We start from the raw sequence: 26,510 nt of genomic DNA, 5'->3' as shown, positions 1-26,510 counted from the left end.
TTTATGATCGTTTATTTGGTTGGATTCGGAGATTTTAGTGTTAATGTTTATTTTTTACCATTATTATTAGTGTTAATGTTTATTTTTTACCATTATTATTTTGAGAGAGTATATATCTTAATTAAATTAAGGTTAAGATCGGAGTATATATCATTAAGGTTACAGATCGGAGTATATAGAGCATAACTCCACTCCACATTGTTGTACTTTTAACCGATTTAAAGCATAACTCCCAACTTCAACGTATCGACTATGAGGATGTATAGGAGCTATTAGAAACAGAGATTTCATTGAATTTGGAAATCCTCCAGATCCCATGAAGCAAATGAATTCAAAGGATCATTGAAGGGTTTCCAAAGACAAATTTTATTGATATTTTCAATAAGCTAATATAGTTTAGTAGGACTTTGAAATATACAAACCAGCGAAGCATCTGATCTTACAAGAATATAGAAAACTGAAAATTTTAAAAATGAGAAATGATATACTCTACCATTCCGAAGAATTCAATCGAATTTCCCAGGCTTGACCTTACAGATGCTGGATTAAGATCTCTTCGAGGAGCTATCTGAAGCTCATCCGAGATCGTCGATAACGTTTTCGTGTATTAGATACGAGCAGAATTTTTATCCTTATTCAAGTCCTTGGATGATGATCTTGATGAATGACCTGCGGTGTGTTTTCTCCTTCTTGGAGGAGCACCAACGGCACCTGGGTCCATCAAGGGACCAGACCATGTTTGGATGCTTGCTTTTGGATACGAGAAATTCATGGTGCTAAATGGAACGTCGGGAGGATCATAGATCGGATCGACGTGATGCGAAGATCCCAGTTGGTAGCCAATCGCTCCGTCTTGATGTGGAGGAGGAAACTTTTCACTCTTGCTCTTCGCATTTGCGTGTGTTATGAGACGTCGTCTCTGTAGAGAGCATCGATGAAAATCAAATCACCAATCATATGAATTGAGCGTAAAATAGAAAGAAATCGAGTAAGGCGTACATACATCGAGATTGGCTTGAAGCTCAGCATTGGCTTCTGGAGCAGGAATTGCCCGAACAGCTCGATCACGTGCCCGTGTTCTCTTCACTCCATCTGCATTGCTTCTGCCAACAGCTCTTAGCCTGCACTCACACAGCTCAATCAAAGTCAGAAAAAATGTAAATTCATTTTATCCACTGTTTATCCTAATAACGAACAAGACGTTGGGTCTTAATCGGTCATCGACCTTCTAGCTTCTTCGTCCCGTAGTTTTGCATCCATTTCCTTGCTTGGAGGATACTTAGGAAGACTGGAAGGCTCACAAGCATATGGCTTTGTAGTGAAAAACTGCAAAAACAGAACAAAGTTCACAAAAATGTCTATGAACAAGAGAAATAAAGCAAGAACTACAAAAAAAAAAAAAAAAAAAAAANCTGCTATAATCAGCTTCCGAGGTTACTAAAACGACACGTGCTTTCTCTTCTCCTTCTCGGGGGGAGTAAATATGTGTCGATGAATGATAGGGTAAAAAACAATACTCCGTGGCATGCGCCGTAGATCTAATGGGTGAAAACTACTAGCCATGGAGCAAGATGATTCCTATGATGAAGAGAGACCTACTTAACGTATTTTCCGAACTGTTCTAAGTTTCTAAGAATCGATCATATCGTTATTTAATACCTACGATGCAGAGATTCAGTAGACAGCTCATCGGATAGTTTAAAAAACGATACGATGTGTATGCAACAGCATAATGTATAAACTCACTTCACTATGTAAAGCAGCCGTGGCAGTTAGGCGTTCAGCGGGGTCGATGGCGAGAAGCGTCTCGATTAGTGGCAGAGATGACGGCGGGAAGTCTTTAAACGTCTCTGCTATGCATCTCTTGTATGAATGTTGAGGCTTGAATATGGTTGCATGAGGCAATCTCGACTTTTTCCAGTATTCTTCTGTAGGAGAGCCACATAACTTGAATATCTTATGCAGCTGCTCAACCTGGGAGATCAAATATGGTCACAATCATGACAAAAGTGACAAAAGCCTAAGAAACATGAACTTATTTACAAGAAGATCAAACGGCATTCGATGAACTGAAGACGGAACGAAAGATGGATTGCTAACGAGCTTTACCTCGGTGCGACCGGGCATGATAGGCTTTCCAGCTAACAGCTCGGCTAAAATGCAGCCAGCACTCCAGAGGTCTACACCAACGCCATAATCAGTAGCTCCAAGAAGAAGTTCAGGAGGTCGATACCATAGCGTAACCACCCTACTTGTCATTGGATGCTTGTGGTTAGGATCAAAGACAGACGCCAATCCGAAATCAGCTATCCTAAGGATCCCATCGTTATCGATCAGAAGATTCGATCCCTTTATATCACGATGCAGCACGTGACGGTTGTGACAATGTTCAAGCCCTGATAACAATTGGTTCATGTAACATTTAACCTGCTAAGTCCATTTGAAGAATTAGAGCTAAATACAGCATCCATTAACGAATCAGATCTCACAGATAGCAAAGAACTTCGTCGAGTAGCTTCGCACCTGCGATTCCGTAAACTTGATCCCGGGGCTCGCAGCAAGTCCAGCCAGATCGTGTTCCATGTATTCAAATACAAGATATAAACTACACGACATTCGGGACGTCACCAAACCTTCGAGTTTAACAACATTTGGATGATCCAAACGCCGCAGAATGAGAATTTCCCGGGCCATAAACTTGACGCTCTCGGGCTCCAAATTGTCGAAACGAACCTTCTTCAGAGCCACAATCTTCCCTGTCAATGAGTCTCTGGCTTTGTACACATTACTATACGTCCCTTGCCCAATCTGATCAACAACAACATTTACAAATTTGGGAATTCTGGTTTTGTTCATATAAGGAAAACAAAACTCGAACAGAACTGAAGCATAACTGAATCATGGCGATAAGAACATAAATGGAAACAGCCATTAAATTCCTTCTTCAACTCCAAACATAAACTCTGAACAATCGAACTTAGAACAAAAGGAAACTGTTGATGAGAGAAAGAGAAATCATACTTTATCAAGCTTCTCGAAACTGTCAGCACGGCGAGGAATCCATCCATTGATAGCTTCACCGGCGACGGCGGAGAGCCAAGACGGCCAACCAGCGGCGACTTGCTCGCCATGCTTCGGCGGATTACTCAATCTCGGATTCGGCCTCGACGATCGCCGCCTCGGCCTCGAACCTCTATCATCATCAACCTCGTTCCTACTTCCGCCATTGCGAACATTAGCGGCAGCATCAGCTCGAATCTCAGGAACCTCCGCCTTGGCAGAAGCCCTAATTTCGTCATCGGCGTTCGGTCTCTGAACGGGCTTCGCAGAAACCTCTCGGCCAAAAACGCAGCCCATTAAGAACAAAGGGAATCGGAAAACTCATTGAATCATTCCCCCATCACATTCCAGCAAGTTGGAATCAGAAGACAGCGAAATTAAGGAAAAACAGAAACCCTAATGATAAATTCGCGATGGAAATGGGGAATGTGGGAGAAAACGGAAGTATGAAAGTGAATTAATATAAGGAGAAAGATTTTGGAGAGACAAAAGTAATGGAAAGCAATGATTTGGAGTCGGCCACAAATGGAGGCACAGTCAAATTCTTTTAAAACAAATCACAGCTTCATAAACACACCTTTTCAGCCCATACATACATACATACATACATACATACATACATACATCCATACATCCATACATAAACACCTCCATTTTACTGTTAACAAATACCAAAAAAAGCTCAAGAACTTCTGCTATTTTCAATCACACTCAGTCCACACTGAACTGACTGAGGAAGAAGATGGGTTTTCATTTTTTTTTTTTGGAATTAGGGATTAAAAAAAAAAAAAAAAAAATATATATATATATATATATATATATATATTGGAAGAGAGAGAGAGAGAGAGATTTTGAATTACTTTCTCTCTCCTCTTTCGTTTTTATTTTATATTTATTTTTTAATTGTTTATCCAATGAGTACAAGCTGAGTGTTTATTGTACGGACACGTGGCAGCGGGGGATTGGGTGAGAGTGCTCGTAGGAGTGAGGAAACATACTGATTTGATTCGGAGGATCTATCCTCATGGCCTTGCTGACTTGGCAAACTCTGCTACAAATATCCACATTTTTTTTTATTTTTTTTTATTTTTTATTTATTTCCATTTTTCAACTTTTTTTTTTTTATTTTCTAAAAAAAAAAAAATCCAAATCTATATTATTTTCTATTCCAACTCCGACCTCAATAGATGATTCTTCGCCCTTGCAATTGTTGAACTAAAAAAATTTGACTACTCGAACATAGCTCCATTAAATTCCCGCTAATTTTAAGTTAAAAAGACAACATAAAAAACATTTAATTTATCCCTCTAAATTTTAAAATAAAACAAATTATGTATATATACACGTGATCTGTGGAATTTCTTCACTTTGACATTCAAAGCACGGACAGAAATTACATGGCAATCGCAATTTATATGTTGACTTTTACTTTGTAAGAATATATGTAATCAAATTCACAGCAAAGGGAGAAGAAGCTTAGTTAAAAGGTTGGTGAGCCTACATTGACAATCAACGAAGTTACTCGAAAAGAAGACGAAATGTGATTACAACATAATTTGCTTTCGACTTCATTAACTAGCTAATACCGAAATGAAAGATGAAGTAAAAGCAGTTGTTTTTCGGGGTCGTTTGAGTAAGGTTTAATTTAACTGAACCTTGTGTTGAAAAAATCGAGGCCTGTGTCGTCGTTTTCAACGGTTGAAGATAGGGAAGAGTTGAAGGCAAGAGAAGTAGAGGGTGGGTTAGGTAGAATGTCACTCCTTATGGATTTTGCTTGTTCCATGAGAGGCTGTGCTGTGCCAATAGCCTAACAAAGCAGAGTAGATGCTAAACAGGTCAACTAAACATGGTTTGTATCAATTCAAGCTCACCGCTAGCAGATATTGTCCATTTTGGCTCGTATCATCGTTAGCCTCATGGTTTTAAAACGTGTCTACTAGGGAGAGGTTTCCACGCCCTTATAAGAAATGCTTCATTCCCCTCTCCAATCAATGTGGAATCTCTCCATCTCATATTCGGAAGCCCGAAGTGAGTTGAGAGGTCACTGTTGTTGAACGAGGGAGGGATTTTGTACTTAGAATCCAACAGTGGCAAGTTTTGATTCCAAGGTATTCTCTCATATCAGTTCTGTTCGTATAGTTATCATAGGAATAACGGGTATCATCGATCGATTTGGGGTTGACTATTTTCTAAGAAATCACGGAAAACTGACTCCCCTCAAGACCAAACCGACTTCCCGATCAAAATAGACTGAATGGACTAAACCAACAAATCCAAGTGATCAAGAGGGTCCAACAGATCGAGTCTAGTTTGATTTTGTTCGACTGGACCGGCTCGTATTTTCATCCCTAGAAAGATCGATACATTACTGCTATGATCGTATTATCAGGCAAGGAGAAAGCTTGAAGAAGTCTAAATGTCAAAAGCTCTAGAGAAAGCTTCGGTTTGACTGTAGTTTTAGACCTTTTATCACGGTTCCTTTCAATGGATTCTTGTCTCTAAAAAAACATAAGTTTGTGTTCTATTTACATTGTTCATCACCATGGAGATACTTATGGCTACAGTTCGGACTCAATGATTGGAGCGGCTACACAGTTGCTCACTGCTAGCACATATTATCCTCTTTGAGCTTTCCATTTGAACTTCCCCTCAAAGCTTTAAAACGCGTCTGCTAGGGAGAGGTTTCCACATCCTTATAAATAATGCTTTGTTCCCCTCTCCAACCGATGTGGGATCTCACAATCCACCTCCTTCGAGGCCCAGTGTCCTCGCTAACACTCATTCCCCTCTCCAATCGATGTGGGACACCCAATTCACCCCCTTTTGGGGCTTAGCGTCTTCAGTGGCACACCATCTGGTGTGCCTCATCACTGGCACATAACCCAATGTTTGGCTCTGATACCATTTGTAATAGCTCAAGTCCACCGCTAGCAAACATTTCCTCTTTGGGCTTTCACTGGCACAAAACGCGTATGTTAGGGAGAGGTTTCTACACTCTTATAAATAATGTTTCGTTCCTCTCTAACCGATGTGGGATCTCGGCCAATTCTAGAATAGATTTCAGATTCTTGAAGAATAATCAACTCTCAAATGAAAACATAATAGAACACTTGAAGCAACAATTAATTGAGTAAGAAGATACCAAAAATAAATGACTGCCTATCATTGACACAGCATGCTCAGCAGAAGAATCATTATGGATCATAAAAGTATGGCACAATTCATTACATAATGATATTGTTTTGAAGAGTAATGGTGACAATTTACAACCCTACAGATATTGATGTTACGTGAAAAAAAAAAAAAAAAAAAACTTCATGGAAACTCAGAAAGTAGTAAGGATTCAGATAAGGAAACGCGCACCTTCTTCACGTGCACCGTCCATCACGAACTGGCAAGTCCAACGAGCTGTTGCTTGGTAGAAAGTATCAAAAAATCGTCTGTTCGCCTCATTCTTGACCGGCCATCCCTTCCCTGAGGACCCTTTCAAAGAAGTCTTCCAATGTGTCCTTCCCATAACTTGGTGTTTTTTTTCTGCACTATACTCTCCTGTCACAGGATTTAAGATCAACCTACTTTCAGCTGCATAGTATCTTCCAATTTTCCCGTACTCAGCGGCATCTTCCATGGCGGGGACGAACTTGACAAGGAAGTCGAGAATTCCAATGGCGAAATCCATAATCCCAATCGGTAGTTTCAAGAAGTTTGGTTCTTTCCCCAACAGCCTAAACAAGATCTCGCCTTGTTCTAACGGAGTCAACGCCTTCCCGGGGCCACCAACAGGCAAACCCTGATTGATTTAATCGTCACACAACACACAATCTGCGATAAACGAAGCCAAATCCTGCTCGCTGATCGGCTTGCAGGCACACAACTTACCATCACCAAACATCACATATGGCTTGCCACACTTCACCAACTCAACTTGACCTCCTAAGCTCTTGAAAAAAGCAGTAGGCCTCACAATGCTGTATGTAAACCACTGTCTTCTTTAGCTGCTTCCATAAGTTCAGCCTCAAATTTGAGCTTAGCACGCTGGAATTCAAGGAGGGGCACGATTTCTTCCAGCCACTAAACTGTTCTTCGTGGCCTCATAATCGATCTTCCAAGAATCCTTTACGCCGCCAGTTCGGCTAGCAAGGCAAGAAACAAGAACATCAATAGGAACATCCAAATCCCCTACAGATTTCTCCAAAACATCCAAATGGGTCACTTCAGAAAAGCAAATATTAGCTCCTTTCAACTACTAGCTGCTTCTTCCTTACTATTTCTACCTCTAATCCACTATTCTCTCTAGCAATGGAAATGACATTAGACCCTCACTAACCAGCTCCTTAACCACAAAATTCCCAATATACCCAGTAGAACCCAGCACCAAAATGTTAACATCTTTAGGGTCTTTGGCCCTAAACGAAGATTGAATCGATTTAACAATGGGGTTTCGTCTTTCCCTACTGGATTTGGGGGTTTCTGATAAACGTAAACAAGAAGATCGAAAAGAGAGAGAGAATGAACTCACCGGAATCTGATAGACAAATTGAGAACAGAAACGAGTTGAGTCGCTTCTATTCACCGGCGAAAGAAGGTTGAAACCGCCGCCGGCGGCGGAGGAGCAAAGGGACATTGTTTTGAAGGTTGAACCGCCGGTGGAAATGGCTGTGGGCTGAAGCTTTTGGAAGTGAAAGAGAAAAAAAAAACGCGCGCTGAAAATGTGAGGTCGGAAATTTAGGAGTTGCATTTTCATAATGCGTGTGAATTGTTTGTTTTGAGATTTTGGCTATAAATGTTAATAAATCTTACTGATTTTGTTGCCTATCACTTACTTAGGAGTGGCACCTCTCTTTTTATAGGCTTAGATTAGATGCGATAAAAGCAAATTTGAGTCTATGAAAGCGTTCATACTTTTACAACCCATTAATGCATGGACGGAGTCCCGTTTACTTTTAACTCAATTCTTAAACGCACTACATTGTTAATCCATACGTTTAAAGTTATATCATTGATTTGTCGATATTGAGATGAAAATAAAGATCCGTCCAAAATAGTACTTTTTTTGTAAGTAAAAAACCTAAAGTAGACGTTTAAAAGCTTTTAAAAAAATAAATTTAAATGTTTGAACAAAGTAAATCAAGCGTGAAAATTCAAGTGTTTAAAGATGAAATAACACCTACCATATACACTCTTTTGGAAGTAATTTTGCAGCATTTATAGACCATACCAATTTTATTTTGTTGGGTGCCTACTTTTTTCACCCATTGCTCGATATAGAAAATGATATCAATTTTATCGAGTTGTACGAGGCTGTGACCTAATTCAGTAAGATATCAAGGTTGTCTATCCTTGGGGTTAATAGAGGGGTGGTGAGAGCATCTGATACATTCTTCATCAATATTGAGAAAACTCATGCAAGAACTGAATACAACTCAAATATCAAGATGAAGCATACTATGGTATGCGCTTCTGATTTACAACCATTTTCCTGGAGCTCTTGAAGTATGTATCAAAAGGAAGCTGCAATAGCTAATGCACCAAACCAACATATTCAAAAATAACACCAACAAAAACCTACTTATTTGAAGACAAATCAAGTTTCTTGACAGATGTTTGATGCTTTAGAATTAAAAGTTTAGGACGACCTTGATCGAATGGAATCTGTCTATAGGTTGTACTACTATGTCCTCGAGTTCAAAGAATAAAAGGTTTAGGAAGACGTTTGTTTCGAAACCAAATGTCGATTTTGAAAGTCCAAAAAGATAGGTTCTAGACACCTGAAAATAAAGGATGTATATTTGGTAGATAGAAATAAGAGATACTAGTATAATGTATGTAGAAATGGTGAAAGCCCAAGTATAATCGGATAGTGATAAATGAAGGGATTGTAAAATCCAATACATTGACCCAAACGCCTTTGATAATTCACACAATACACTAAATATTGATGTGCATACGTTGGTGAATGACAACTTATCAATCAAATCTGAATGGCAGATACATACTTTACATATTTATATCTACATGAATTTACAAGCAAGTATTTGATATACATGAACAACTAGTAGCACACAAGTCATTGCAGTTGCAGAATGCTTATAGAGATGCTACGGGTGTTTTTGTGTGCTTTGTTGAGATCAGTGACTGTCAAAGGGATCACTTACAGAAACTTGAACCCGGAGCACCTCATGAACAGGACCTCGGCTAAGCACCCCAAGAACGTCTTCCCCTTCTGCCGTTAACAGTTCTGCCAGAGAGACTCGACGAGTATGTTGTTCGTCTCTCATGCGGAAGCCATAAAACCATCTTCCTAGCTTCCACCATTTCACACATACATGTTTCTCTGAGATCTTGCATCTTTGAAGTGCTTCCATGACTCGATAGGCCTGCCAGGAATCGAAGTCAAATCAACAACTTCAGAGTTCAGATACATGATACGCAAAATAAGCTGGAATCATAATAATGATCCTATACAATTTGAATGCCGAAACAGTCTTTCATCTATACAAATTTTGTTTTATCACTCAAAACATTTTCTAACCACTAAGTTCTTTGGCCATGAAATCATAAGCTAGAATCTTGTCTACTTAAGACTCTAAGCTTTTAATCTTGTCCTATCTTGCTTTAGTCCTTAAACTTAGCATAAAGAATCAGTGATTAAAGCTTTACAAAGTATTTAACAAAAACCCAACATCGAAGTCTTTAATTTACTTATTTGACAAGAAAATGTCCATGTAAACAACAGTTTGAAACTATGTATATTAGGACAGTGTCAAATTTCCCAAATATATTTGGAGTTCTGAACAAATGGCTACAGAGGAAACAATAGCTGAGACTAAAAATGAATTTTTGTGCAAAGTTCAGGACGAAAATAGAGCCTTCGAAGATTTAAGGGGGTCAAAATGGAATAAGTATAAAAGTTCACAACCAAAATACATTATAAACCTACAAATGATTGAACAAAAATGGTAAAAAGCAGCAGACGTACAGGGATTTCAAGCAAATTTGTGCAGTAGTGTAAGCCAACCAAGTTCAGCAGCCCGTTAAGTTGAGGTTTGAAAAGCACCATTTGAACATCTATAAAACTAAGCTTCAAATCCCGCAAGCCGAGTATTGTCCTGAGATAGTCTCCACCCTCAATCGGTGTCGAAGGAGGGCATTGTTCTATAAACTTGACTGCTGCTTGGGCTCTTCCCAATATCTCAATATGCCTCAGGATGTAAAAGCTTTTCCATCCCTGGAAGACGTTTCATTTTGTTCGTTCACAAACATAATTATAACAATGAATTCAACAACAGACTCAAGATCAACATCCAACTTAAGACCACTCAAGATAAATATCCAATGTATGTTCAAATCATTACATACAGGGATGAAGAAAATTCGAAAGGGCTCATTCAACTATTGAACAACATTTTTTTCAAATCTCTTCATTGCTTTCAAGAAACTAAGAAATACACGTAAATTCACGAATGAGACACTTAACACATCATAGGATGATCATAAGGCCAATGAAATAACATGAAGATGACTTCAAGTGATGGTGAAATAACTAAGATATATCCGCCGTATGTTTCACTAAATAATCAACCATTTCAGATAGAGACAGCTACATTTGAATTACGAAGCAGAAAGAACAAAATAACAACCTTTCAAATCTCTCAATTGATTTCAAGAATCCTAAATATAGCAACCATGTAAATGGATAATCCAATATGGTAAATAATTAACCGAGGACCAAAAAAAAAAAAAGAGATTAAGATATGAAAAGAGCACCATGGAGATGGGGAATTTTGCGGGAGTTGACGAAGAAGAACCAGTAGATGAAGAAGCATAGATATAAGGCCATCTTTCTCTTGCAAGAGACTCCCACAAACAATCGGAATCGAAAAGTTCCCGACATAACCGCGAGCAACAGCCCAAAGCACAAATGTCCGATGCCTTCATCACAGCCCAAAATCCACAGAGAAAAATCGATTAATCCCAAAGAACCTTCAAGTAAAATAAGAAGATCAGAATGATACAAAAATCCGCTTGAACCTGAAGAGAAGAAGCAATTTTCAGGGCAACATCAAGTGGAAGATGGAGCAACCCCATTTTCGATTACTCTCAATTTTCTTCTTTCTCCGCTCAAAATTATCAATCGAAATTTAACCTGGAGAATCCTCGAACGATCAGCAACGATCGATTTCATGGGAAGAAAGAAAATGAAGAAGGAAAACCACCGATTGTACTGAATCCCTAACCGAGCTTGCTTCCCAACGGAGTATGCTGAAGTTGAGGACTCGTGGAGAATGGCTTTGACGATGGAACACACGTGGAAGTTCTTGCACGCATTATTTTTCACAAGTAATTTATTTTTTAAATAATTATTTTTCTCAAGTTAAATATTATTTAAATCTCTAAATTTGTGCCTAATCGAAATTAATCAATTAATTTGTAAAACTTAAATTTCGAATTTCCACGTCAGCTACTAATGAACCTCTGTTTATAATTAAAAACATTGGTGTGAGGCGTTTTGGGGAGCACACACCAACGTCATAATAGCTTATGCTCAAAATGGACAATATTATACAATTGTAGAGAGTCGTGTTCATCTAACATGGTATCAGAGTCATGCTCCAACTTAGTCATGTCAATAGAATCCTCAAATGTCGAACAAAGGACTCCAAAAGAAAAGAAGTCGAGCGGAGTGGGCATAATAAAAAATGACTAAGACTCCAAAAAAAAAAAGAAATCGAGCCTCGATTAAGGGGAGACATACTTTGTTCGAGGGGAGGTGTTGGATGAAAGTTCCACATCGGCTAATTTAGGGAATGATCATAGGTTTATAATTAAGGAATACTGTCTCCATTTGTGCTAGATCTTTTTGGAGTGAGAGTTATACTCAAAGTGGACAATATCATGCTATTGTGGAAAGTCGTGTTCATCTAGCACTTAACTTAACACTGGGACACTTTTAAAAGTTAATTTAATTTTTTTTTTTTTTGGTAAATTATTTATAGTTTTTTTTCTCCAAATTTAGTAATTATTCATTTATCCAAAAAAAAAAAATAATAATAATAATAATAACAATAAAATTTATGGGTATTTGTTTACATAGTTTTTCATTAAATTATTAGTTGGCCGCCAATTTAATGCATTTTTATATCTGCAGCCAAGCAAAATACAAATGGAGTACTCCAACCCAACATTAATGCTAAAGGCCTGTTTGGCAACGAGGTTAAGCAACTCTTTATCTTATTCTTCTTTTTCTTTTCTTTTAAATTAATTTTGATTAATTTTTTTTAAGTTTATTCATACTATTAATTTTTTTTGTTAAATTCTTTTATTACTTCATAATTTTAGAAATATACTTACATGGTAACTTTTGTCACATTAAAATTATTATTATTTAACTAATTTCAATAATAATAAAAAATTACAAGTAGGGACCAATTTTAAGATTTATTAAAAATATATTAACTAAAATAAAAATAATTATGAAATTAGATTAAAAAAAATTATATATACATATATAATAACAATAAATTCGAGATTCATTTGAAGTAAGATACAAGTATATTAACCATACATCATACCTCAATCAACATTCATTTGAAATAAAAACACGAGCCTCACTTGAATAAGTGTGAGGCTCGAAGATGGTTTTCCGTCTGTTTTGGAAACAAGACTCTATGGAGGAGAAATTATCCGAGGAAGCAGCCGTAATAGAGTTAGTAGGTTTGCATCAGAGAGAAATTGTAACCGTCCAAGTTCAAGTCCACTACTAGCAAATATTGTCCACTTTGGCCCGTTACGTATCGCTGTCAGCCTCACGGTTTTAAAACGCATCTACTAGGAAGAAGTTTTTCCACACCCATATAAGGAATACTTCGATCCTCTTTCCAATCGATGTGGGATCTCACAATCCACTCTTCTAGGGTGCCCAGCATTCTCGCTGCCACACTGCCCGATGTCTGGCTCTGATACCATTTGTAACCGTTCAAGCCCACCGCTAGTAGATATTGTCCACTTTGACCTGTTACGTATCTTGGTCAACCTCACGACTTTAAAACATGTCTACTAGGAAGAAAGCTTTACACTCTTATAAAGAATATTTAGTTCCATATAAGGTTAGTAGGTCTGCATCAGAGAGAAAATTGTAACTGTCAAAGTCCACCACTAGCAAATATTGTCTACTTTGACCCGTTACATATTGTCGTCAGCCTCATGGTTTTAAAAACGCGTCTACTAAGGAGAGGTTTTTTCACACCCATATAAGGAATGTTTCGATCCTCTCTTCAATCGATGTAGGATCTCACAATCCACTCTTCTTGAGGGTGCAACATCCTCACTGGCACACTGCCTGTTGTCTGGCTCTGATACCATTTGAAACCGTTCAAGCCCACCGCTAGTAGATATTGTCCGCTTTGACCTGTTACGTATCTTGGTCAGCCTCACGGTTTTAAAACATGTCTACTAGAGACAGGTTTCCACACCCATAAGGAATGCTTCGACCCTCCCTTCAATTGATGTGGGATCTCACAATCCACTCTTCTTGAGGGTCAAAATCCACGCTGGCACACCGCCCGATGTCTAGCCCTGATACCATTTGTAACAGCCCAAACTCATTGCTAACAGATATTGCCGTTTTAGGCCATTACGTATCACGGTCAGCCTCACAGTTGTAAAACGTGTTTACTAGAAGAAAGTTTTTACATCCTTATAAAGAATGTTTCGTTCCACTCTCCAACCGATATAGGGTCCCACAGAAATCGTAAAAATACCCGAGAAAATTGAGTTAGGAGTGAGTAGATGAGTGTTGATTCATTAAAAGCACCACACCAACCCCATAACTTCCCCACCTCCCAGCTCTTAATTTCCATTCATATTATAAATTTTATGTCCCACTTTCTTGGGAATCCAAACCCTAATCGTGTGGGAGAGGGAAGATGGAAGTGGTGAGAAGATCAGTGAAAAAGGAAGAAGAAGAAGAACAACAAGACATGAACAAGAACGTAATGGTTAACCATATGGCTCAAATGGGTTTTAGGGTTTTGGGATTTGTGTTGAGCTTAGTGGCAGCCATTGTCGTGGGACTCAACAAACAGTCCAAGGTTGTTCCTCTTACTGTCTCCCTCAACCTCCCTCCTTTGGATTATACTCTCACCGCTAACTGGCATTACTTGTCTGCTCTCGTGTAAGTCTTTTCTCTCTCCCGCTCCGTTTTTTCTTTCTATACCTTCATTTTCTTCTTCCGAGTTTAAATCGAACTCGGTACGAAGATTTGAATGTCTGCCCTTTTAAAACATGTTTGTTTTAATGTTTTTTTTCGATATTATCACTCAAATAGTGATTTCTTATGTTTTTTGTTTAGCTGAAGATTTAAACTCGTGACGGTTTAGTTGAAGATGATTAGTATGTTGAGGATTACATTGGTTAATTTAGTAGAAGATCATGAGTTTATAAGTGAGAAATACTATCTCTATTAGTATGAGACCTTTTCGGGAAGCCACGAGAGCTTATGCTGGTCAATATCATACCATCATCGAGAGTCATGATTCTTAACATAGTATCAAAGTCGTGCCCTAAACTTAGTCATGTCAAAAGTAACTAAAGTGTCGAACAAAGGGTTTACTTTGTTCGAGAGCTCTAGAGAAAGGAGTCGAGTCTCGATTAAGGGGGAGGCTATCTAGATTTAAACGTGATTTGTGGACGTCAATAAAATAAAGGAGGTGATATTATTTCGGGTTTTCAAAAAATTTAATTTTTAGGTAGAATTAGAATTAATAATAATTGAAAATAATGAATATGGTCGGATATTTGTTAAAAATATAAATACGGTCAACAGGTTAGTTTTTGTACTTTTACAAGCAAAATAATTAAACGTTTGGTGTTATATTGTGTTAAGTATAGCTATTATGAATTTGGCACCTTGACACGTTGGATATTCGTATACATATAGATAAACGTGAAGGTGGTATTGGATTAAAAGTGTATCGTGTTTTTTAGGTATCTTTTAGCGACGAATGTGATAGCATGTTCGTACAGCTTCCTATCGTTTGTTTTTATGTTAAAAAACAAGAACAAGGACAACATCTTAGCGTTATTGGTAATCGTTCTCGACACGGTGATGGTGGCGCTGCTCTTCTCCAGCAGCGGAGCTGCGGCAGCGGTCGGAGTCATTGCGTACCACGGGAACTCACACGTGCAATGGAATAAAGTGTGCGATGTATATGGTAGATTTTGCAAGCAAATGGCAGCGTCTACTGTGCTCTCTCTTGCTGGTGCTGTAGTATTTATGTTGCTAGTTGTGTTGGCTTCTGTGGGCCTCCAGAAGAGGCCCAAATAAATGGGCCGGGATTTGGGCCTATATTTAAAGCTTCTTCACAGCCCATCTAAATGGGCTTTGGCTCTGTTCCTCACAGCCCAATTTAAAGGTTAGGTTATCAGTTATGGAATTGAAAATGTTACAAGAAGACTATATATGCATTATATTTTTATTTATCTCAATCTCTTTTTCTCTTAAAAAAAAAAGAAAAATAAATAAATTATTTATCAACCGAGCGTAGTTCAATCATTAAAATATTTAATATTTTTATTAAAATTCGAGCTTCAAAAAAAATTTATGCACCATATTTAAAACGTAAATAAAAAAAAAACGTATATTAATTTTAACGCAACGATACAATAAAAAAATAATTTTTTGCAGGAATTATTTTATTATTACTATTAATTCTAAGCTACTAAGTTTTAGGCATATCTATGTATATTCTTAATTAATACATTATTAATTTAAATAACTTATTTTAAATATTTTTATTAGTATCATTTGACTTTAGTGTTTAATGCGAAAATTAAAGCATTTAATAATAATAAATTATTTATGAGCTTGATGTGTTTCGTGGCATAATATTTGACTTTAATGATGTATTATAATAATAAATTATGTTTGAATTTTGAAACGTAAATAGAAATGGCTATAACATTAATTAATTAATTAAATTGAAAATGAGTGTCACCCACCAAGTAATGAACATAACTGCTCTGATCAACCACCTTGGCCACCATCTATTTAATTTTCCCACATTTTCTCTTCCACATTTTCCCATCATCCAAACACTCTTCTTCTTCTTCTTTCTCTCAATTGAACAGAGTAATGAGTGGTGGTGGGAAGTTGGAAGGGGTTCTTAGGGTTTTGGGATTTGGGTTAACTTTGGTGGCAGCCATTGTTGTGAGGCTTGACAAAGAAACAAAAGTGGTTCCTTTTTCTATCTCCCCCAACCTTCCTACTTTCGACGTTGTTGTGGTCGCTAAGTGGCATTACTTGTCTGCTTTTGTGTAAGCTTCTCGTTCTTTTTTTTTTTTTTTTTTTTTTAATATATATATATATATATATAACTGATACAGAACCCAACCAACCAGACCCTCCTTAACATATGATGATGATGATGATCTCTATCACTGTGGGAGAACTGGAGGAGCTATGGCGCGCGTGTTGTACGATTGGCAGTGGCTGCATTTCTGCCCGATTATGTGAAAGCACGCTTCAGTCGTGTCGTTGCAGTCGTTGCACAAAATCCATACCTGCAAAACGTAGCTCTAATTTTCTAGTTCTGATATCATGAGAGTTTTCAGAAATGGAGAAAAAAGGTTCAAGTAAAGGGAAAACAGTAAGCATTAGGCGTTTCTTTTGTACCATTGATTCATATTTAAGTGTTCATAACAAGTAAGCATCAGGTGTATGTAAAAGATAATGTCCAGAAAACAAAGATTCAAGTTGGCTGATTCAATCAGCCAACAATCTTCAGGTAAATATAACGATACGAAAGAGGACAAGGGGTTGAAGACAGCAATATAATCAGCCAACAATCTTCGGGTAAATATAAGGATACGAAAGACGACAAGGGGTTGAAGACAGTAATATAATCAGCCAACAATCTTCGGGTAAATATAACAATACNCTCGAGACCACTTACCGCTGATTTTGTGTAAGCCTCGCCTCTCTTCTTTGTTCTTTCTACGTTTTAGTCTTTCAAACTCACTCGAGATGTAACAACTCAAGCCCACTACTGCCTTCGAAAGTGAGTGCCGCACAATCGCCGCAAGAACAAATTGGCTTAGCTCACTTGTCATTGGAAAGTGANTGATACAAAAGAGGACAAGGGGTTGAGAACAAGGAGTTGAAGACAGTAAATATAATCAGCCAACAATCTTTGGGTAAATATAACGATACGAAAGACGACAAGTGGCTGAAGACANTGATTGTGTCAAGTAGTATCAGAAACATGAAGTTAGTCGAGTTCGAACCTCGAATCCAACCTCTCTCAAATGTTGAACTATGTTTCTTTCTCCGTATTTGAGCTATGTTTATGTTAGCAACCGTGTATTGGTAGTAAACATTAAAAATATATGTTTTGTTGTGAAGGTACCTTTTTGCGGCCAATGTAATTGCAAGCTTATATGGACTACTGTCGTTGGCTATTTCATTAGCAAACAAGAACCGAAGCAATATATTAGCTTTGCTGATCACCATTCTCGACCTTGTGATGGTGGTGCTGCTCTCTTCCAGCGCCGGGGCCGCCATAGCCATTGGAATTATCGGCTACCACGGTAACTCGCACGTGCGGTGGAACAAAGTGTGCGATACATTTGGTAGATTCTGCAAGCAAGTGGCAGCTGCTTCTGCTCTCTCCCTTGCTGGAGCCATCGTCTTCATGCTGTTAGTTATATTGGTTGTTGTGGGCCTTCAAAAGAGGCCCAAATAAATGGGCTTTCGGCCCTCTTTCTCAAATAAATTTTCTATCTTACTTCCAAATAATTCGATAAAAATATGATGCATGTCTAATAGAGAATTTTGGTATTGTATTTGACCATATAATCCAAATTTATATCTCATAGATCAGTTCTTTTTCTTGAAAAAAATAATAATTCACGAACCTATTAGACACAAAATTGAAAGTTAAAAAACGTAATACACTTCAAAAAAGTTTAGAAACCAAACCGAACTTCACTAAGGTCGCCCGCCCCAAAGTATTATATCATACCCAAAAAGGGGAAAAACGATACATTTTCAAACATGAGCCTAAAAAACGATACATATTGAAAAAAACTCGTGTCGATGAGACTGAACAGCAAAAATCAGAAGAAACTAAGAAAGAAATGAGCAACAAAAGCAAGGGAAGAAGAGAGAAGATATGATATAACAATGAAAAATAAAGATATTCACTCCAAAGTTAGTATATTGTATGGTTACAAATTCATTATACCTGGGTTTCTTTAAGACCCCACCAATGGAGGAAGAAGAATTAACAACCTGAAAAAACAACAGTTTCCAAGATTCCACAACCCAATTACTCAGAAATGCAATCTTTGAAGTGATATTAATGGGAGATATATATATATATATATATATAACTGATACAGAACCCAACCAACCAGACCCTCCTTAACATATGATGATGATGATGATCTCTATCACTGTGGGAGAACTGGAGGAGCTATGGCGCGCGTGTTGTACGATTGGCAGTGGCTGCATTTCTGCCCGATTATGTGAAAGCACGCTTCAGTCGTGTCGTTGCAGTCGTTGCACAAAATCCATACCTGCAAAACGTAGCTCTAATTTTCTAGTTCTGATATCATGAGAGTTTTCAGAAATGGAGAAAAAAGGTTCAAGTAAAGGGAAAACAGTAAGCATTAGGCGTTTCTTTTGTACCATTGATTCATATTTAAGTGTTCATAACAAGTAAGCATCAGGTGTATGTAAAAGATAATGTCCAGAAAACAAAGATTCAAGTTGGCTGATTCAATCAGCCAACAATCTTCAGGTAAATATAACGATACGAAAGAGGACAAGGGGTTGAAGACAGCAATATAATCAGCCAACAATCTTCGGGTAAATATAAGGATACGAAAGACGACAAGGGGTTGAAGACAGTAATATAATCAGCCAACAATCTTCGGGTAAATATAACAATACGAAAGACGACAAGTGGCTGAAGACAGTAATATAATCAGCCAACAATCTTCGGGTAAATATAACGATACGAAAGACGACAAGTGGCTGAAGACAGTAATATAATCAGCCAACAATCTTCGGGTAAATATAACGATACGAAAGACGACAAGTGGCTGAAGACAGTAATATAATCAGCCAACAATCTTCGGGTAAATATAACGATACGAAAGACGACAAGTGGCTGAAGACAGTAATATAATCAGCCAACAATCTTCGGGTAAATATAACGATACGAAAGACGACAAGTGGCTGAAGACAGTAATATAATCAGCCAACAATCTTCGGGTAAATATAACGATACGAAAGACGACAAGTGGCTGAAGACAGTAATATAATCAGCCAACAATCTTCGGGTAAATATAACGATACGAAAGACGACAAGTGGCTGAAGACAGTAATATAATCAGCCAACAATCTTCGGGTAAATATAACGATACGAAAGACGACAAATGGCTGAAGACAGTAATATAATCAGCCAACAATCTTCGGGTAAATATAACGATACGAAAGACGACAAATGGCTGAAGACAGTAATATAATCAGCCAACAATCTTCGGGTAAATATAATGATACAAAAGAGGACAAGGGGTTGAGAACAAGGAGTTGAAGACAGTAAATATAATCAGCCAACAATCTTTGGGTAAATATAACGATACGAAAGACGACAAGTGGCTGAAGACAGTAAAATAATCAGCCAACAATCTTCGGGTAAATATAACGATATGAAAGACGACAAATGGTTGAAGACAGTAATATAATCAGCCAACAATCTTTGGGTAAATATAACAATACGAAAGACGACAAATGGCTGAAGACAATACTATAATCAGCCAATAATCTTTGGGTAAATATAACGATTCGAAAGACGACAAGTAGCTAAAGACGGTAATATATGGAAAAAGAACCTTTTTGTCACGATATTCCTCCGGCATGACTGTTGCTTCAATCTAAACACATGGCAGATAAAACATTACAAGTCAAGAGATGATTAAGGAAAAAACTCACAAAACATGCTTGAACTTTTTTATTTTTACCTCCTCGTCTAATTGTTTCCACGCTTTGGACATGTCGATAACCGACTTAGAGCAAATTGGACAGCAGTATCTGGGTTATGCCACAAATTCTCATTATACATCGATTATGCATCGTATTATGGCTTTCAAACTAATGAAACAAAGACGAGCTTTACGACTTACTTATCACGTATTATCATCTCGAAGTAACATTCGCGATGCATCGTGTGTCCACATTTCATAACAGCAACGTCTTTCAGCGAGTCGAAGAGGTACTGTAATAAAGACCCAGCATGGAGGTGTGAGGATGTAAATATGGGAATTCAATTTCGAAGGCTCGAAAGAACAGGAAAAGGCTGGAGAAAGACCTCATAACATATTGGACAATGGTGCTGCATAGAGTTCTCGATACACGAATGATTGTCACGCAAATTCACGGAGTAACATGATCCTTTTAAGAATACAATGGCAGAGAAGGTTAACAGATGGTATAGTGAATCTAGAACTGCAAAAACAGAGAGCTTAACCCACATAGTTTTTAAAAGAACATTACACCAAAGATCCAATACTTTCAGAAGGACATAATAATCAACTAATATTTTAAGGAAAATGTAAGCAAATCGAAGAATTAAACAGAACGACGATCATCAATAAACGGGGGTGCAGAGACAAACACGAATTCAACTGATACTAATCAAATTCCTTTGAAAAGTAGAAAGATTTACCACACTTCTTGCAATGAAAATAGTTTTCTTGACCGCCAACCCTGTTTACATGAGGTTGATAAACTCAAAAGACTTGATTTGATAAACTTTAAATGATCAAAAAAGGGAAAATTAGAAAAAAATTCAATGAATTCAAACTAACCTACAAATCCCACAATCCTCACAGTGGAACTGCCCCTTCTCAATCTGCAGAGAAGCATGGAAATCATGAAGGAAATGTACAAACATACAACACCAATTCTTGCTATTAAACTCCAAGTAAACACACGCTTAATGAATAAAAAAACAAGAACTAAGAATCATAATATTTACATCATCATCATAGAATTTGCATATTTCACAGAAATACTCCCCCATATTAACCCCACAATTCGTGCAAACTCGAGCAACCTGCAAATCGTGGTAAATAGTAACAAAAAAAAGTCGACAGTCAGTTAAATATGAAAAAAGAAAAACAATTGCCTCCACAGCTCTAGGACATGTTTATGACTTTACAGTGCTTAAAAACGAAGTATTAAAAACATATTTTTAAGTAATTGGATAGTCGTTCCGAACAAACTCTTTAGACAAGATCAAAACTCAAAAGGGTAAAGACAGAAATAATATTCACATACTGGCTGCTCCGTGTCACAAACCGCACAGACGACCTGATTCAGGTTTAGGAAAAGATATCAATCGACTGTCATTGCATACTTCACGCATAAGAGTGAATAATCCATGAAAGGAATGACATAAAGATATATAAAACCATACTTGTTTAACATCGAAACGGTTGAGTTCATGACGATCAAAGGGTCTGGTCATCACACTCTAATGCATCAAAGAATGAAAAACGTAAGCAAAAGTAAACCAGAAAGTAAAGAACAACAATCGATAACAAGAACAGACCGTAGCTTCGTTATGGCAATGGCGACAGGGGTAGATTTCATTACAACATGGGGCTCGAATCTTACATCTCCTGCGATAATGCTTGCATCTAAAAACAACCCACAAATCAAAAACAGAACTCAAATCAAGAAAACCCCAGTTCAAGAATCTTTACATAGAGCATCAAATGAACGAAAAGAAACAAAAGGGGCAACGAAAAAAGAAATGGAGAATTGGGTTTTTACCCATAGCCCATCTTCCCAAAATCGAAACGATCATCGGCTGAGACTTCCATTGAAAGGTCAGGCGGAGAGGGAAGAGAGGCGACGGAAGAGCTTCTTAAAAGGGAAAGAAGGGCTGTTTGGTTGTCGATTCAATATCTCCCCAAAAGGAAATGTTAATGATGGAGACCCCAAATTTATATCCACCTTCTGCATCTCGATTTGCAATTTTCCTGCATAAAAAATTAGCAAAGATAAAGCGCTTGCAATAAATTATATTAAATCTCAAGAAACGCCCACTTCAAGAGAGAGAAAGAGAGAGAAACCGTAAAGGATAAGGTGGGTCGAAGGCTGACATGGGAAGGTGAAAGGGGGAGGCGCCGAAATTTTAGCGAATGGGGAATTCAATGAAGGGTAAGAACTGGTAAGCCAAGAAACTGATTGGGGCATTTTAACAAACACTTTGAAGGCAACGAGGATTCCAAAACTTCTCTCGTCACTTTTTCTTTCTTGGGTTTGGAGAAAGAAACTTCTTCTTCCCTCACTTGATGGAGAAGAGGAGGGGAACAGAATGAGAATCCCAATGCAATTCAGTTCAGTAACTCTGGAAGTCATTACCGTATAAAACAAGTTTTTTCTTGTTTTTTTTTGGTCTCGATCTCATGCATTCAAAACATTTTTTTTTGTTTCGATGTCCTATATAGAAATTTCCATTCGGGTCCGACCACTTACCAACCACAAGAGAAAGAGTGAGAAGATATTTCTATCCTATAACTAAACGAGACCAAGAATATGACTACCAAGAATATTCAAGTCATACTGAAATTAGCAATCGAGCATATAAAACAGGTTGTAATACCACGAGAAAGTTATCGAAGAGGACGTCTTAGTTAGTTTGTGAGATCCTATATCAATTGGGGGGGGGGAGAACAGAGAAAAAAAAAGTCTAAAGAGGACAATATCGGTTAACAATGGACTTGAGTCGTTGCAAATAATATCTAAGTCAGACACCAGGCGGTGTACTAGCTAGGAGGCTGAACCCCCAAAGAGAGGTGGACACGAGGTGGGGTGCCAATGGTGGAACCCTATAGAATTATTTCAAACTCAAATAATAATATATATTTAATTATTCAAATTTAATTTAATAAAAATTGATTTTCTTACAGTAAAAAATGATTTTGAATAATTAATAATTGAAAACAATAAATTTAATAAAAACATAGTTATTTATGTTTGATAAAATATTTTAAAATTAAATTAAAATTTAGACGATAGTTAAAATTTCAGTTTATAATATATAATAAACCATAACACAAGTGGTAATTATAAAATTAATCATTATTAATTAATTTTCAAACATAATTAAGCTTATAATTTTATTTTACAATATCATATAATTTATAATATAATATTTTAATTCAATAAAAATAAATAAATTTAATTTATAACCTTAAAATATTATATTTATATTTTCACAAATTATTATTTCACTATTTTTCTCCATTTTACTAATTATTAAAATATTAAAAGTCGTTCAGAAATTCTTTTAAACCCAAAAAAAAAAAAAGAAAAAAGGTTAAAGGGCATTTTTGGAATTACACTTTTTCTTTTTTCTTCGTGGAAACAGTTTCCAAAGTTGTGACACGGAGAGCTTCAAATCCTCCATTTTCGACCTTCAAAGGAACGAGAAAGACGGATCGGTAATGGCCATGGAGGAGGGGGAAAGAACCCTAACCAACCAAATTCCGCTCATACGATCTTCATCATTCCAACGCGATTATAACAGCATCGATCAACCACAACGAAAAACTGACCTCTCCGCTTTGATTTGCTTTCTTCTTTGCTCTCGATCTCTCCCTCTTCATTGTTAAAGCGGGAGAGATCCAATTTTTCCTTCCTGTTCTCCGCTGCCTGTTCTTCTCCATTTTGCCTCCAGTCGCCGACGTTCATCGCCTCAACCATGGGCTGCGGAGAGTCGAAACTTGCTGTGGCCACCGCCGATGGTAGCCTCCCCCGCAAGAAATCTAGTGCCAGCCGAACCAAGAGCAGTCGCAAAGCCGTCGATGGATCGAAGAGCGGCGCCGATTTACCTGTGGCTGATTTGAAGGTCGGTGAGGAGAAAATCGACGGCGATGTGAAGGTTAAATCGGATAACAAAATGGAGCAGCGAGTAGAGGAGAAGAGCGATGTGCAGAAAATTGACGGCTCTGTGAAGATTGAAACGAAGAACAAGCCTGAGCAGCAAGAAGAGAAGAAGAGCGATGAGGAGAAAATCAATAGCGCTGTGAAGATTGAAACGGAGAACAAGACTGAACAGCAAGAAGCGAAGAAGAGCGTTGAGGAGAAAATCAGTAGCGCTGTGAAGATTGAACCGGAGATCAAGACAGAGCAGCAGGAAGAGAAGAAGAGCGTTGAGGAGAAAATAATCAGTAGCGCTGTGAAGATTGAACCGGTGAACAAGACAGAGCAGCAGGAAGAGAAGAAGAGCGTTGAGGAGAAAATAATCAGTAGCGCTGTGAAGATTGAACCGGTGAACAAGACAGAGCAGCAGGAAGAGAAGAAGAGCGTTGAGGAGAAAATAATCAGTAGCGCTGTGAAGATTGAACCGGTGAACAAGACAGAGCAGCAGGAAGAGAAGAAGAGCGTTGAGGAGAAAATAATCAGTAGCGCTGTGAAGATTGAACCGGTGAACAAGACAGAGCAGCAAGAAGAGAAGAAAAGCGATGAGGAGAAAATCAATAGCGCTGTGAATATTGAATCGAAAAACAAAACGGAGCAGCGAGAAGAGAAGAAGAACGGGGAGGAGAAAATCAATAGCGCTGTGAAGATTGAACCGGAGAACAAAACGGAGCAGCGAGAAGAGAAGAAGAACGGGGAGGAGAAAATCAATAGCGCTGTGAAGATTGAACCAGAGAACAAAACAGATCAACGCGAGGAAAAGAAGAGCAATGGCGATGCGGCGGAGGTCCAGCAAGTGGAGAAGGAGGTAGCGAAAACAGAGAAGAAAATAACCGGCGACGGCGAGAAGAAGGAGAAGGACGTCGTTAATGGCGGTACTGTTGAAAAACAGGTGGCCGGCGAGACGAAAACAGAGAAGGACGCTGTTGTTAAGGGTGGTGGAATCGAAGTAGAGCAGGGAGTTAAACCTGCCAAAGAGAAGCAATTGGCCGGAGAAACGAAGGACGAGAAGAAGGAAGGCAGCAACAATGGCGTCGTCGTCGTCGAACAAGTAATCAAACCTGTTGAAGAACCGAAAATTGGTGAGTAAAATTTTGACACAAAGCAACCAAATTATTTCCAACTTATTTCACAAAAGGATTATTTGAAGTAATCAATCATGTGGACAGGAGAAGGAGAAGGAGAGGCAGTGAAAGTGAAAGAAGCAGCAGAAGCACAAAGCTCAGGCAGTCCCCTTCCCACACAGGAGAAGACTGTGAAAGATGCCAATGTCTGCTAATTATTGCTCATATTATTATCATATGAACACTTATTATTATTTTACTATAAGATTGAATTATGTGAATGTTTCATCTTATGCAGGAAAATGCAGCTGATTTGGCAGTGAAGGAAAAGAAATAGATGACCAAAAGTGGAAAAGAAACCGATTGTTGATGATGTTGTAAAGATCATAAAATGTTGATCATTTTTTATTATGTTAATAACAACTCCTCTGCCTCCAAATATCCACCATTTATATTTAACCATAATATCTACGCTTTGAAACTAAAATCCAACTTCTTATGTTAATATCAATTTCATTTCTGAATAATTATTTGCTTTTTTACTTTTTATTTTTAAAATTAAGTTCATAATTTTTTCTATCATTTTATTTTATATTTTCTTTGGTCCGTGGGTATATTTTAAACATTTTTCTCTCCCACCACATCCTCAAATTCAACCCCTAAGAACTTTAATAAAACCATTGAATTTAATAATAAAAAGGAAAAGTAGGAGAACTCATACCTATCGAATTTGAGTGTAGCTAATTTGATAGAGCTGTTTGCCATGTAAGGGGCATCTGGGTACAATTGGCACCCCCAAGGCATAGGGTTTATACTCACTTTTTATATGAGGACACCCTCCCTTGATAGAGTGTAGCTCAAGGCATAAGATTTCTCAAGTTTTTGCTTAGCTCATATGGTAAGGGCACAANAAAGTTTACAATATAATTAAGTTTGATTAATTTATAAATTATCTACAAAATAACTTTGCCAAAGTCGTCGAATTTCAATAAATTTAGTTCTAATATCGTGCCAAGTTTAAAGTAAATACAAATATTTTTTAAAATAATTTTTTGAATGAGCACAAAATGATGAAATAGTTTAAGTTGAAAATTTAGGAAGGATAAATAATTCATCCCGAAGTTTTAAAAAAATAGTTTTTACTTTAAACTAATTCAGTCTAAAAAATAATTTTTAGAATTTAAAAACTAATTTTTAGAATTTAATTAATAACTGAAATGTTTCGTTGATTAAAAAAAAATTACAAAAAAGTGAGAAAACACAAAATTTTCAAAAATCAAAACTGGAAAACCAAGTCTAATCTAATAACCACTTAGTTTTCTTTTGCTCTCAATCAAATTTCAAGAAAAAAAAAAAAAAAAAAAAAAAAAAAAAAAAAAAAAAAAAAAAAA

General features: G+C 37.4%; 6 protein-coding genes and 1 pseudogene across 7 annotated transcripts; 3 read left to right on the top strand and 4 right to left on the bottom strand.

Moving 5' to 3' along the window:
* Positions 1-285: 285 nt before the first annotated feature.
* On the bottom strand, positions 286-3,651 carry LOC111800521 (probable serine/threonine-protein kinase At1g54610). Its single transcript, XM_023684253.1, has 7 exons — positions 3,022-3,651; positions 2,524-2,808; positions 2,110-2,427; positions 1,747-1,974; positions 1,226-1,326; positions 1,004-1,121; positions 286-919 (listed from the first exon to the last, which is right to left on the bottom strand). Exons 1-7 carry the CDS (start codon positions 3,355-3,357, stop codon positions 608-610), a joined length of 1,698 nt encoding a protein of 565 aa, XP_023540021.1. The 5' UTR covers positions 3,358-3,651; the 3' UTR covers positions 286-607.
* A 2,824-nt stretch (positions 3,652-6,475) lies between these two features.
* On the bottom strand, positions 6,476-7,874 carry LOC111800939 (annotated as a pseudogene).
* Positions 7,875-8,896: 1,022 nt separating this feature from the next.
* LOC111800940 lies at positions 8,897-11,390 on the bottom strand. Of its 2 annotated transcripts, none has more exons than XM_023684869.1 (4): positions 11,207-11,382; positions 10,828-11,043; positions 10,040-10,288; positions 8,897-9,437 (listed from the first exon to the last, which is right to left on the bottom strand). In XM_023684869.1, the coding sequence occupies exons 2-4, from the start codon at positions 10,996-10,998 to the stop codon at positions 9,189-9,191; spliced, it is 669 nt and encodes a 222-aa protein (XP_023540637.1). In that variant the 5' UTR covers positions 10,999-11,043; positions 11,207-11,382; the 3' UTR covers positions 8,897-9,188. The 2 variants fall into 2 exon arrangements, with proteins under 2 accessions (XP_023540637.1, XP_023540636.1); XM_023684868.1 differs by having other exon boundaries at positions 8,919-9,437; positions 10,828-10,992; positions 11,092-11,390.
* A 2,531-nt stretch (positions 11,391-13,921) lies between these two features.
* Positions 13,922-15,546, top strand: LOC111800664 (CASP-like protein 1E2). Its single transcript, XM_023684466.1, has 2 exons — positions 13,922-14,233; positions 15,046-15,546. Exons 1-2 carry the CDS (start codon positions 13,986-13,988, stop codon positions 15,383-15,385), a joined length of 588 nt encoding a protein of 195 aa, XP_023540234.1. The 5' UTR covers positions 13,922-13,985; the 3' UTR covers positions 15,386-15,546.
* A 566-nt stretch (positions 15,547-16,112) lies between these two features.
* LOC111800727 (CASP-like protein 1E2) lies at positions 16,113-17,909 on the top strand. Its single transcript, XM_023684545.1, has 2 exons — positions 16,113-16,374; positions 17,462-17,909. Exons 1-2 carry the CDS (start codon positions 16,193-16,195, stop codon positions 17,799-17,801), a joined length of 522 nt encoding a protein of 173 aa, XP_023540313.1. The 5' UTR covers positions 16,113-16,192; the 3' UTR covers positions 17,802-17,909.
* Positions 17,910-18,234: 325 nt separating this feature from the next.
* Positions 18,235-22,438, bottom strand: LOC111800726 (E3 ubiquitin-protein ligase MIEL1). Its single transcript, XM_023684544.1, has 13 exons — positions 22,204-22,438; positions 21,902-22,110; positions 21,678-21,765; positions 21,543-21,599; positions 21,404-21,436; positions 21,102-21,179; positions 20,932-20,975; positions 20,790-20,830; positions 20,433-20,515; positions 20,248-20,339; positions 20,086-20,155; positions 19,957-19,998; positions 18,235-18,636 (listed from the first exon to the last, which is right to left on the bottom strand). Exons 2-13 carry the CDS (start codon positions 21,949-21,951, stop codon positions 18,511-18,513), a joined length of 804 nt encoding a protein of 267 aa, XP_023540312.1. The 5' UTR covers positions 21,952-22,110; positions 22,204-22,438; the 3' UTR covers positions 18,235-18,510.
* Positions 22,439-23,527: 1,089 nt separating this feature from the next.
* On the top strand, positions 23,528-25,560 carry LOC111799719 (cilia- and flagella-associated protein 251-like). Its single transcript, XM_023683168.1, has 3 exons — positions 23,528-25,137; positions 25,225-25,325; positions 25,418-25,560. Exons 1-3 carry the CDS (start codon positions 23,838-23,840, stop codon positions 25,454-25,456), a joined length of 1,440 nt encoding a protein of 479 aa, XP_023538936.1. The 5' UTR covers positions 23,528-23,837; the 3' UTR covers positions 25,457-25,560.
* Positions 25,561-26,510: the final 950 nt, after the last annotated feature.

The sequence above is a fragment of the Cucurbita pepo genome, chromosome LG08 (assembly GCF_002806865.2).
Source record: "Cucurbita pepo subsp. pepo cultivar mu-cu-16 chromosome LG08, ASM280686v2, whole genome shotgun sequence".
NCBI classification, from domain to species: Eukaryota; Viridiplantae; Streptophyta; class Magnoliopsida; order Cucurbitales; family Cucurbitaceae; genus Cucurbita; species Cucurbita pepo.
Note: the sequence above shows the minus strand (reverse complement) of the source record. Positions and strands in the feature narration are given on the sequence as shown.

What these genes read in the sequence shown, in the direction of transcription:
- LOC111799719 (XM_023683168.1), top strand. Translation starts at nt 23,838, where the DNA reads ATGGGCTGCGGAGAGTCGAAACTTGCTGTGGCCACCGCCGATGGTAGC. An exon ending in TGTTGAAGAACCGAAAATTG is followed by an intron (nt 25,138 to 25,224) that starts GTGAGTAAAATT and finishes TCATGTGGACAG; the next exon opens with GAGAAGGAGAAGGAGAGGCA. An exon ending in AGACTGTGAAAGATGCCAAT is followed by an intron (nt 25,326 to 25,417) that starts GTCTGCTAATTA and finishes CATCTTATGCAG; the next exon opens with GAAAATGCAGCTGATTTGGC.
- LOC111800664 (XM_023684466.1), top strand. Translation starts at nt 13,986, where the DNA reads ATGGAAGTGGTGAGAAGATCAGTGAAAAAGGAAGAAGAAGAAGAACAA. An exon ending in CATTACTTGTCTGCTCTCGT is followed by an intron (nt 14,234 to 15,045) that starts GTAAGTCTTTTC and finishes CGTGTTTTTTAG; the next exon opens with GTATCTTTTAGCGACGAATG.
- LOC111800521 (XM_023684253.1), bottom strand. Translation starts at nt 3,357, where the DNA reads ATGGGCTGCGTTTTTGGCCGAGAGGTTTCTGCGAAGCCCGTTCAGAGA. An exon ending in TCATGCCCGGTCGCACCGAG is followed by an intron (nt 1,975 to 2,109) that starts GTAAAGCTCGTT and finishes TTGATCTCCCAG; the next exon opens with GTTGAGCAGCTGCATAAGAT. An exon ending in CGGCTGCTTTACATAGTGAA is followed by an intron (nt 1,327 to 1,746) that starts GTGAGTTTATAC and finishes CTGTTTTTGCAG; the next exon opens with TTTTTCACTACAAAGCCATA.
- LOC111800940 (XM_023684868.1), bottom strand. Translation starts at nt 11,148, where the DNA reads ATGGGGTTGCTCCATCTTCCACTTGATGTTGCCCTGAAAATTGCTTCT. An exon ending in AAATTGCTTCTTCTCTTCAG is followed by an intron (nt 10,993 to 11,091) that starts GTTCAAGCGGAT and finishes GCTGTGATGAAG; the next exon opens with GCATCGGACATTTGTGCTTT. An exon ending in CAAATTTGCTTGAAATCCCT is followed by an intron (nt 9,438 to 10,039) that starts GTACGTCTGCTG and finishes GATTCCTGGCAG; the next exon opens with GCCTATCGAGTCATGGAAGC.
- LOC111800727 (XM_023684545.1), top strand. Translation starts at nt 16,193, where the DNA reads ATGAGTGGTGGTGGGAAGTTGGAAGGGGTTCTTAGGGTTTTGGGATTT. An exon ending in CATTACTTGTCTGCTTTTGT is followed by an intron (nt 16,375 to 17,461) that starts GTAAGCTTCTCG and finishes TTTGTTGTGAAG; the next exon opens with GTACCTTTTTGCGGCCAATG.
- LOC111800726 (XM_023684544.1), bottom strand. Translation starts at nt 21,951, where the DNA reads ATGGAAGTCTCAGCCGATGATCGTTTCGATTTTGGGAAGATGGGCTAT. An exon ending in TTTGTGACACGGAGCAGCCA is followed by an intron (nt 21,180 to 21,403) that starts GTATGTGAATAT and finishes CACGATTTGCAG; the next exon opens with GTTGCTCGAGTTTGCACGAA. An exon ending in GGAAACAATTAGACGAGGAG is followed by an intron (nt 19,999 to 20,085) that starts GTAAAAATAAAA and finishes CCATGTGTTTAG; the next exon opens with ATTGAAGCAACAGTCATGCC.